Source organism: Lynx rufus, unplaced genomic scaffold (assembly GCF_022079265.1).
Source record: "Lynx rufus isolate CCGP_SWC_20201006 ecotype Redwood Valley unplaced genomic scaffold, mLynRuf1.p SCAF_8, whole genome shotgun sequence".
Classification (NCBI taxonomy): Eukaryota; Metazoa; Chordata; class Mammalia; order Carnivora; family Felidae; genus Lynx; species Lynx rufus.
Window position 1 is genome coordinate 78,962,171 of NW_025814896.1, and position 11,680 is coordinate 78,973,850.

Below are 11,680 nucleotides of genomic sequence, written 5' to 3' on the forward strand. Positions count from 1 at the left end.
AAACACATCCAGGATGCTGCCAGTTAATAAAACTGAAGCAGAAAATGTACAAGTCTTAAACAGTTAATCAGTCTGACCTTCTTTAGCAAGCTGCCAATTTCACATTTAATGAACTTAAAGCCACAGAGAATCAAAAAATAGATTTTAATTTGAGTGTAGAATATTGGAACCGATTTTGATAAAGTGCAAAAATCCAGTGAACTCAGGTTAAATTTATTTCAACCCTACCCAGGCTGAATATTGAGGGGGAAGATCTGGAGTAACTCCCAGATGTGCTGGGTGAAATAATATTGAGAGAGCCCTGCCTAGCTGCACCTGTGCTCAAGTAGGACATGTCATAATTTCTAGCCTCTGGTACTCCTCCTAATTTAACATAAGGTCACCACAGGAATATGAAGGTTATATTCCCACTAATAAAGACAGCAAGGTAAGCACTTATGTTTCTTTGCCCAACATACTGACCAAAAGATAAATACAAAAAACACATGCATGCTTTTCAAATAAAATGACACAAATGGAAGTGCTTTTGCATTATGCCTCTGTGTCATTTTTCTCCTACATTTGCTTTCATTTTGACCAAGTGAGGCACTGAATAGGGAAGTCATCCTCCAAGATCCCTGCTATTTGAATTAAGGATTTTTAAGTATACATTGACAAATGTGGCTTTTTGTTGTTGTTCAGCATTAACTGCAAGTTCTGAGGGTTACAGATTAAAGAAAGATTCAGGAATAATATTTTGTTTCATTAAAGTTAGTACTACGTAGAACCTTTGCAAAAAAAAAAAAAACATTTTTTAAACTCCACCATTAAGATTCATTTTTTTGTTTGTTTGTTTTTTCATCCCCAAGGCCTGACATATTCTGAAAGTGGAAATATTATTTAGGAGCAAAAGGAAATATTCTCCTAGGTAGCAAATAGTTAAAGGTAATGCGGTACAAAACAGACTTGGTTAAAGTCTTCTAAATGTAGTGACTGAACTGATTTACAATCAAAACCAGGAAATGAAGTGGTAATTCAGAGGTTGCTGATTACACCTCCACATTTCACCTAATTAATTTTATAGGAGGCAAAGTTCTTGAAAATAACAAGATGATCAAATGTACAGATATAAAACCTGTAACCTCAACATTTTCTATGCTCTTAACGTAAATTATTGCTAATTAACAAGAATTATATCCTAATGTATGAAATACGTCTAACATCGGGCTTCTTGCAAAACATTTGGCTAGTAATGTTCAGAGAAATATCAAAACGTGTTTATTATTGCTGCTATATTATTAAAAATAAGACGAAGTGGGGCACAAAGAAAATATGAAAATACAATTCTCTTGGTGTAGTCTACTGATTTGCATTGACATCTTTTCTCAGTGGTAATCAACATTTCCTTTCTGGGCATCTGTTAATTTCTCTGTATTTTAATGCAAATTCCTCTTTCCCTAAAAACATTCCTAACCTCAGCCATTTTACCCCCTCCCTCAATTCAACTCCATCCTCCTTCGCCCCCACAATACCAACGTTTCTAAGCTCCGGCCTAAACCTCCCGCTACAAAGCGGGGAGTCCAGGATTGAAGTGGAAGGGAGTGGGCAAATAATCATAATAATTAGCCACGAATTCTCTACAAGAGGAGAAAAATAGAAAATAAAATGCTTCTGCGTTCAAACAGCAAGACAGACTGGAACGTCTCAATGCCCCAGCGGCTGACTGAGATCTCCTTCCTCTCTGCAGTTGCAAAGGAATAAATTTAAAGAAGAAAAAAAAAAGCTCAAGAAGAAATGTAGGGAAGAAGCGAGGGAAAGGAAGGCTGTTGGGGGAGGGGAAAAGGAGCTATGCCTTCAACTTTGCTTTCCAAGTCCTTCCTTTTGATTGTCTTAACAGGGTAAGGAAGCAAACCGAGTCAGAAACGCAGAGAGGAAAAGCAAAGAAACAAAAGCGAAGGCTAAGGCTACAGGCCCGGGGCCCGGGGCCCGGTGGGGGCGGGCTTTGCAGAAAGTGAAGTTGGGCGGCGGGACTCAGGCACAAAGCGAGCAGCTCGCTGGCTGCAGCCTCCGGCCGCGCTTGCTGCAAACACGTGCAGCGGCGACTGCCGGGCCGTGGGGCCCGGGCCAGGCCGGGAGGCAACGGGCAGCCAGGGGCCCCGACTGCCGCCTCCACCCGCGGTCCAGCCCGGCCTCAAGGTGACAACCGTTCCCTGGCCCCGCCAGTTGGAGAAATGGGAAGTGAGGCTGGGAAAACTCGGTTGGTTAACCTGGTGCAGTCTCGGTATCCTCACACACACCTCAAGCGCGGGCCCTGAAATTCATTCTGTGTCCCCAGGCTCACACTTTTTACTTTGGGGGATCTCGGCAAATGCGTTTCCCCCGCAATTCCGGGCACGAGTGTGCGCAGCGCCGCGGCGGCTGCAGTTATTCATTATTAATGACGCTGCTAGCCCGCATCATTATGATGATAACTATTACTATTGTTGTGATTTCGGGCTCCGAGGCGAGAGCTGCGGGAGGCGGGGGAGCCAGGGGTCGGGCTGTAGAGCCGCTGTGCAAGCCCAACGTAGCCGCCGTTGTCCGTGCTTTGCGCTGGGGTGTGGGGGTGGAAGAAGTGAACCCGAAAACCAAGTGCAAACTTGCTGGATCCCGCCCATTGGCCTTGCCTCGAAGGCGGAGAGTGCGTACCCCCCTTTTCCCCCTACCAAAAATGCCCGCCCCGAAAGAAAGCGAAAACTGCACCCCACTCCGCGCCCGGCGCACGGGATTGTCGGCCGCGCTCCCGAGCGCTTCTCCGCAGCCCCGGCCAGAAGCATTTTTAAAGTCAAAATGAAGAACAAAGACATAAGGGGTGATGGGGGGAGAAAGGGAATTCTGCCTAACCGTCCGTTTCCCCCACCCCCACCCTCGCAAAGCTCGTCCCTCCCCGGCCGAGAAACGCAAAGCAGGGAGTGGGGGAGGCTCTGGTACAGGTTCAAGTTCGCTGAGCTTTCTTGATCTTGTTCTGCCTCCTAGCGACCGAATGGCTCATTCAGCCTAAGAAGCGGAGGATTGGGGGGGAGGGGGGGTCCTGAACACCGGAATGGCTCCCGCCCCCTCTGCGCACCCAGAAAATGAGAAAGAACTGGCCCTTGAACCCCCTCCATACTACTTCCTTAACCCAAAGCCCGCACTGAAACTGGGATAGAGGCCAGCTAAACCCACCCAGCCTGGAACGTCCCGAGGTGGACCCGGGGTGGGTGGGGGATAGGGGAGCAGCCTGGACTGCACGCCTCAGTCCGTCCTTTGAGCCCCCACTGCATCCTTCCGAAGAAGGTTCCGGCTTTCCCGAGTCCTGCGAACACTGCCCTTCCTTCCCGCCGGTACCTGGCCGGGCTGTAACTTCACACCGCCGCACGCCGCGTCTGCTCCGCATCCGGCGCGGCCGGGGGAGTGGGGGGCGGGGGAGAGCGGCGAGGGAGGGATCCGCGGGGGTGGGGAGAGGGAGGGCCCCGCAACGTGCCGGGGCGGGGGGAGCTTCCGAAGTGTGTGACAAGTTCCAGAGCCCAGTGAAAAATTCAACTCCTTATGCGCACCCCCCCAACCCTTTAATAAATACAGAACTGGGTATAGACGGTGTTTTAAAATTACATCAAAATTTAAAATAAGGGTCACGAATGAGGAGGGAAAGGGATGTGGGCCCTCTCACGCCTTTCTTTCCCTTGCTGCCAAACTTTCCTAAGTGCCCACCGCCCGCCTTCCCAGACGCACTCGGTTAGCCTGGACACAGTAACCCACCCACCACCTCATAAAGATTCAAAAGGACCACCGCCCCCCCCCGACCCCCGACTGAGCCAGACCCGGGTTAGAGGGCAGAAACTCAAGGGTGGGGTGCAAGGAGTACCAGGATCCAGCACTCCCAAAACACACAGTCGCACATACTGCTCCCTTGCTCACCTCCCCACCCCACCCCCACCCCTCCCAATTCACCCCCCACCTGGCCTGGCAAGGCTCGGGAGGCGGGGGATAGTGGCCAGACCGGGTGGGAGGGGGTCAAGGAAAGCACGTGGTGACCTCCCCAAGGTCCGGCGCGGTGGACAAGAATGTCGGGGGGGGGCGGGGGAGGGGGAAACAGACGCGCTTTTTCGGTTGCTTTACAAAATAAAAATGCTTCGCAAAGCTGAGTTTCTCCCCAGCCGATTTCGAAGTCTGGTGGGCTGGGAGGAGGTCTGGGTATTGTGCTGGGGGCGAAAATGGGCTGTGGACCCGGCTGGCGCGGAGTCGCGGCACGGCCTGCCGCTGTGCCGGCGGGCAGGCGGCTGGCGCGGGGTGGGCGATCCTGGGCAGGGCGGGGGCGCGGCGAGGCCCGGCGAGGCCCCGGCGAGGCCCGGCCGCCGCCGCCGCCCGCTCCCGGGCTGCCGCGCCGCGCTCGGTCCTCTGTCTGTTTGTTGGCAGGAGGCTCCCGCACACGCGGTGCTTGTAAACATTCAGACACGAGATTTTTCCCAATCAAAATCCACTTCCACTTTTTTTGAAAATCTTCCAAAAAATAGTAAGAGGAGGGAGTTCCTCGCTCCCTCTCCATGCCGCCGGCGCTCTAAGTTTGCAACTAAAGAGGTTTTGGGGAAGGGGGTAATTGTATTTTTCCTCCTCTAATAGAGATTGAGATTTTTGCAGGGGGGGTGGGGGAGTCAAAGAGGAGAGCTTTGCAGAAAACGGCTGGCCGAGCGTTCGGCTTCTGTTTTGGGGCAAGAAAATTTTTACATCCTCTTGCCTTGTTTTATTTTTATTTTTTATTTTATTTTATTTTTCACGTCTTCTCGCCGCCACTTGAGGTTCGGCTGGGAGGGGCGGGCAGCGGGAACCCAGGCGACGGCGGCCCGAGCGCCCTCCCTCCATCTCCCGCTCGCCCCGGGCCCTTGCTCCTGCCCTTCGGCGGCGGCGGCGCGGAAGGGCAAGCGCGAGGAGCCGGCACAAAAGGCAGCGGGACAAACACCCACCTCGGGCCGTAACAAAAGGCAACAGCGCCGGCGGAGGCTCTGGTCCTTCGCGGTCGCCAGGCTCTCCCAGGCGCCGCGGCCCCTCTCCACACTCTGCAGACTCCAGAGCGCCGGGGGGCCCCCTCCCACAATCCCACTTTCTCACTATTGTGGAGATGACTACTTTCTTCCTAGTGCACACTTGACCGTGAGCGCGCCGCTGTCCGAGGGCCATTCTCACCTCTTTTTTCCCTGGGAATTGTTTTTTTGGCTTGGGCTCCCTCCTCCCGCCCCGTTTTCCTTCCTTCGGTGAGTGGAAGCAACCCCCCTTTTCCCCTCCAGTTCCCTCCCCTAGGTTTGCAAGAGAGTTGTTCGCATCCATAGCATTGTTCATTATTTTGCAAAATTGGAGGGGAAATCATTGCGTTCCTTTTCTAAAAGCGAAATAAAGCAGCGGAAAGCATGAAAGAGGAGGAGTCAAATTTTTGTAAATTAAATAAAAATAAAAGGTGCGTGCTATCCCAAAAGTGTACGTACGGCTGTGGTTCGGGATAGGATGAGGTTTGTTTTTTGTTTGTTTGTTTGTTTTTTCTCCCTTTAAGCTCTTTTCTCCCGACTCTCGGAGGTTCATCTCGTGAAAAAATTAAAAAATGCATGCACACACCCCTCTCTCCCCCTCGCTCTTACTTCTCGTCCTGCGCGCTCTCGTGATTATTAATAATTATTATTACTATTATTGGGTTACTTACGCGAGAATTCCCGTTTGCTTAAGTGCTGGGGTTTGCCTTGCTTACGGCGAGACATGGTGGGCTGCGGGGCGGGCGGGCGGCGGCGGCGGCGGCGGCGGCGGCGGGCGGACGACGGCTCGGTTCACATCGGGAGAGCCGGGTTAGAAAGAAGGAGACTCCAGAGAAAATATCTTCATCAGTGCCTTTTGACATCCAAAATAAATTAGAAATAATACAAAGATGGCGCAGGGAAGATGAATTGTGGGAGAGCCGTCATGGCTTTTTTTTTTTAAGCAAAAAAAAAAAAAAAAGAGAGAGAGAGAGGAGAGAGAGATAGAGGGGGAGAGAGAGAGAGAGAGAGAGAGATGAAAAAAATGGCAAAAGCCCCCCTGAGCTGCAAGTTCAAGTGCGGACGTGACGTCCCTGCGAACTTGAACGTCAGGAGTCTGGATGGACAGAGACACACAAAACATGGGCAGGGCGAGCAGGAGAGAAGGGGAGGAGGGAAGGGGAAGCTCACACCAATGGACACACATCAGGGGCTGGACATGAAAAAGAGACCAGGACAAGCCAATGGCCAGTGCGGGGCGGGGGAGGTGCGGGGCGGGGGGCTCCGCAGACGCCAGACGCGGCCCCCGGGGGAGGGGCGGGCGGAGGGGAGGGGGCGCTGGGGCCGCAGGCTCACCAGTGGCCGCAGCGAGCGCCGTGGCGGCAGCGTGGCCGGGAGAGAAGAAAGGGGTGGCGGGGGGGGGGAGCAAGACGTGCGCCCTGCTCCCCCCCGGACGCGGACCCTAAAATGAAAGATTACTTAAAAAAAAAAAAAAAAAAAAGACAAGAGTGTACAGCGAGACTGCAGCCCGGGTCCGGGGAAGCGCGGGCGGAGGGAAGCCAGGTAGAGTTGCTCCCGGACACCCTCCTCCGTGCGCACACCCACTTCCCCTCACCGCCGCGCCACGGCCGCGCTCGCTCTCCGCGTGCGGATGCCCGGGGCCGTAGTGAAAGCCCTGAGCCCGCGGCTGCGCTCGGGAAACTTTGCCTGAGGAGAAGATAGCAAAGAAAAATCACCCGAAGTTGAGAGCTGAGCCTCCAAGTTACAGCTCCGCAGCCGGAGAGGGGAGGCGGGAGGGAGCGCGCGGCAAAACGGAGTCCAGCCCAAGTTTGGAGGGTTACGGGTCCGGAAAGGCAGCTCTGGGGCCTCCCGCGGCCGGGGTAGCCTGGAGAGAGGGAGCAAGGGCGAGGGAAGAGGCCCCGGCCAGAGGGCACCCCTAAGGCCGAGCGGGGGCGGGGGGGGTGGGTGCTGGGATCTGAGCACCCTGGCAAGTGATTGCCAACTGGAAGCACGGAGTCTAGGCCCCCAGGGTGGCGGAGACAGAGGCCAAGGAATAAAGAACGAGGAGCCAGACTCGGGGACGTTCCAGTCCCCAGAGGGGAGTACCGGGGCCCGGGGCGAGGAAGGCGCCGAGGCGTCCACCTCACCGAGCGGCCGCGGGCCAGAGGACAAAGCATGGGCAGTCCCGAGAGTTCCAGTCCCTGGGAACGTGCTCCCGGCGCCGCGGGAGGTCCTCGAGCCAGGTCCCAGGGATGGACACACCCCCTCCCACTCCAGAGCAACTGCTAGAGCATAGAGGAATGGAAAGAAAAATGTTTCTTACAGGCAGGACACAACTATTCCTGTGCTGTTACCCGGGGGAAGAAAATGGGGATTGGAGAGACAGCCACTGGTTCGCAGGAGCAGCGGGGAGACCACGGTGGTGGGGTGACTACCCTGGGTCAACGCCGTGCTGCTCAGGCGCCCAGAGCCAAGGCATGCACCCTAGAGTCTGCAGGTCCCTCTGGCCTTTCCACAGACGTTCCCGGGAAATTAAGGAAGACCTGTTGGAAATAAACCCCTGTCTCTTTAATGCACACACGCGCTCTCGCGCACACACACGCGCGCGCGCGAGCGCGCGCGCGCGTGCTGCCGCTGTCAAAAAGCGGGCTTCACTCTGGCGTGGGATACTTTCAGTTTTACGTAAAATGTACAGCAACAGCACCCCCTGCGATTGGAAAGTTTATTCAGAAACGTGTCTGCAAAGTCCCCCGGCGTCTCCCGCCTCCCAGCCTCCCCGCCTGCCTGCGCCACCCTGTAGCCTCAGCCGCCGCCGCCGCCGCCGCCGAGGAGCCAGAGCTGCGATTCCAAATCCGGAAGGGCAGGGGGGGCTGGGGGTGGGGGGGTGGGAGAAGCAAATGGACTCAAGTCCAAGGAAGGCGTGGGGGGTGTAGGGTGGAGGCGGGTCGCTGTGGCCCGCGAGACTCGGAGCTGCAGGTGGACGTGTGTGAGTGTGTGTCTGCAGAGCAAGGAGCCTTCCTTCCCTCTCCTCCAAGCGGCTCCACAACCCCTCGCGTTTTCTCTTTCCCCCTCCTCAGTCTAAGGGACGTCGTTTCTGTAAATTCACCCACCCGGCTGGGGGCTTTATTGTTTTAAGCTAAAGCCCCCGCCTTGCAAGCGCGCACCCACCTCCCTGCCGCGCAGGCAAACGGCTGTTTATTCTCGTGTTGTCTTAGTAAAGTTTCAAACCTATTGGAAAATGACTGGCTTGCCTGGCTCGGCGAAGCTTCGGGCCCCACTAAGGAAGAAAGGGAGGGTTTGATGTTCAACATTAGGAGAGATGTGTGCTGAACTGGGTTTGCGTAAATGTGTTTTGTTGTTATTGTTCCCCTCCAGCTTAGGGGTAGGGGGGAGGCATTCAAATCCTGTTTAAGAAGCAGGAAGATTCACTTGCAGTAAAGCTCTGTAGTGTGTGCGTTACACCATTTCCCTTTTTTCATGAGTTCTTCAGAGCAGGTCGGCATCTCCCACTACTGTCCTTTTTTTTTTTTTTAATCTTTTTAAACTAGCTTTAGAGCGACCAAAAGAGTGTCATTACAAGAGACAGGGGGTGCGTAGAAATGAATGGTTGGAGGGAAGGCGAAGAGAGGGAAGAAGAAAGTGCAACTGGGAGGTCTTTGAAAAATAAATAAATAAGATAAAAGCCTCATCAGGTAACAATAGTGAGTCAGATTCTTTCGGAACCGAGTTTTCACATTTAAATATTTCCCCCATCCATCCATCCATCCATCCATCCATCCATGAAAGTCTATATATAGAGAAGGTATATAAATGGGCGAATGTGTGTTGTGGAAATATATATGTATGATTTATATATAATGGTGTGTATAAAGCTTTTCAGGGTTGGCTGTAGTGTAAAAAGTAATGACTTTATTACCTCTGAAAGGTTCTGTGGTTCACATTTAACAGTCTTCTGAATTACAATTCATTACACAATTGTGTGCTCTCTAAAACCGGCACCCCATCAGGGCCGCTATCTGTGGTTATTTCCAATAAATAACTGGCAACATTTTATTGATTTTCTTTTTTAAAAAAATCATAGGAAATTAAGCACTTAGTTACAAGTAGGTCTGCTATGTTATTGCACTTGTTTCAGATTCCAGGGGGTTCCTTCCGAAACCACATCTTAAAACATACATTAAAAACCCAGTTTTGCAGCTGCTTTCTCTGGGTGCCAGTGGAGAGGTAAGCAGCGACGTTTCCACCATTAACATATATTTAATTCCACCATCATAAAATGCCCAGAGTGAAATAGGAACTGCCCTCCGCTCCCGCCCCTCCCCCAGCCTGATTTCACCCAGTCCAGAAAACCTGGGCTGTGTATTGGCATTTGATCCCTCCTCGTCGCGCACCCCCACTGCTGGTCCCTTGTGCTCGCCCCTACGAGTGATGCCCCCTCCCTCTTTGCTGCTGGATGCTCGCTAAAGAGCCCAAAAGTGGGGGGTGGGGTGGGGAAGGGTTTGTACGCGTGTTTAAAGAAAGAAAAATGTGTTGTTTTAAGAGGTTTAAAAATATTACATAAGTATTGATTAATGATGCAGGTGGTTTTGTAGAGGGGTGAAAGTTCACTTTAAACGCGCACACTTGGATACACAATAAGTATATTTACCTTTACCAAAGTGGCTTTAAGAAAGTAATAAATTATGACAACGTAAAAATTATTTTCTGGCCGTTCAGTTAACTTCATTTGGAGCTGTGGAATCTTTGCTAATTATGCTCCGTGAGCTCTTTCCCAAACCTTTGGTGACGACACTGAATGTAAACTCCAGGGCAACAGACGACCCCTCCTCTCCCCTCCTCCCCCTTTTTATCTTGCCCGCGGAGGAGACTCCCCAGGACTTCCTGCAGTATATATTCTGCCTCTGATCTCCGTACTTAATAGCCAAGTCCTGGTTTATGCTTTATAATGTGTTGACAAGTTTTCTAACAGACTTTCTGAAATAATGCACATATATTCACGTCGGTTAGAAACCCACCGTATTTTTAGAGTCGAGTAGATCTATACCCTAATGCAGTGAGAGAGTGTAAATCATAGAGGATTTCATAGTCCTTTCAGTAGTTTTCGGTATGAAGTATGAGCCGCGTGGCCTCCAGACGTAACCTTTTAGAAAAAAAGACAGTGCTTTTATTTTATGGTGTAAAGTGCTTTTAGCTTCAGGGCTCAGAACGTGAATGTGGTCAACAAACAGCTCCAAGAGAGAGACTTAATACAGTCCCAGCCCTCGTGCTGAGGATCGCCTGGCGCGGGGAACTCGGGCTGAGCTGGAGAATGAAGGGTTAAAAGGTCTGTCTCATTGGAAACTACAAGATTAAAATAAATATTCACTCTCTGCCTTTAGGGGGAAACACCTTTATAGGCTTAAAGATAAATAAATGAATGACTGAATGAATGGTTAAAAAATTGTTACAATCAGTTCCACCTTGCTTTTGATTTTCCTTTTTTTCCTTTTTTTCTTTCTTTCTTCCTTTTCTTTTTTTTTTTTTTTTTTTTGCTCTTTTCTTTTCTTTCTTTTCTTTTTTTTTTTTTTTTTGGCCTAATAGCCATTCAGAAAATAGAGAATGGGCAGTCATCTTCATAAAAATAAAACTTGGGCTTAGATTCAATATTTGGCATAGGTTTTACATTTGGGGTTCTTGAGGGTGGGAGTGCTAGGGTGTCCTTAAGACAAAGGAAAAATTAATTTTAAAAAAATGAAGGGAGTTGTGTGTGAGAAAGAGGGTGGGCCTTAAGTGGGCCCCCTAAATTGAAAGGTGAGAAGAAGGACCATTGATCCCTCCTCTCCCCAGCCTCCCTCAGCCCCCACCTCCCTATAACATTTCTTCCTCCTCTACTGCCAGTGTGATCCAGAGCCTAGGACCTAAGGAGGCCCCCCCCCCACCCCAGGACTGTGTCTATACCTTATGCAAAGGCAAACATTCCCCAGGGAGGTTCCTGGGGGAGCAGTTAGTCTGGTATTTCTCCAGAGGCTCCCTGGGCCTGTAGCTGGCTGGCAGGCAGGCTACTTCATATACCTGGATGTTTCTGTCCAAAGAAAGAAAGAAAGAAAGAGAAAGAAAGAGAGAGAAAGAAAGGAGAAGAAAGAAAGGAAGGAAGGAAGAAAGAAGGAGGGAAAGAGGGACTAATGAAGGAATGGAGAAAGGGAAGAAAAGAAGTAAAAAGCTGAATCTGCTCTAAATAAGTCTATACTTGCCTCCAGACTGGGTTGCTGTGTGCTGAGTCAATAATGTATGGGTAGGGGGAAGCAGTCTCACCATTTAAGCAAGAAGTCCTTTGGAAGACAAGTTCTGGTTAGAACACTGCTAGGTAAAATACTCAGTTTAGCTCCCAAACGTTGGCATCGAAGACACATAGGTGTTGGGCAATAAAGCCAGTCCAACGTACTGCAATGGAAGCATACTAGTTCCACAGTATGTGAATACACAGTATTTCAATACCCAGTGCACAGTAGATGCTCCATTAATGGTTTTTGAGCGAATAAGTGAATAAATCCTATTACCACGTAAATGAAACCAACATAACCATTCAAATTCTACTAGTTTCCCCCAGAGACCAGTAAGGCTTTCATCAGGCAACCCTATTGTAAGAGCTAATTTTAGCCTAAAAGTGATTCCCACCAAAGATGGTGAGTTCAAAAAGATTATCCCAA

At 50.9% G+C, this 11,680-nt stretch overlaps 1 protein-coding gene across 7 annotated transcripts in view; it reads right to left on the minus strand.

Annotated features, from left to right (window-relative positions):
- Positions 1-6,424, minus strand: part of BCL11A (BCL11 transcription factor A) — a 100,558-nt gene extending 94,134 nt beyond the window's left edge. For 2 of the 7 annotated variants that reach the window (XM_047067869.1, XM_047067868.1), the window contains exon 1: positions 5,687-6,216. In XM_047067869.1, the coding sequence (XP_046923825.1) occupies positions 5,687-5,741 (55 nt within the window). In that variant the 5' untranslated portion in view covers positions 5,742-6,216. Of the gene's footprint in view, positions 1-5,686; positions 6,217-6,350 lie in introns of those variants that run through there. The other 5 variants (XM_047067866.1, XM_047067867.1, XM_047067870.1 and 2 more) reach the window with 5 other exon arrangements.
- Between the last annotated feature and the right edge of the window lie 5,256 nt (positions 6,425-11,680).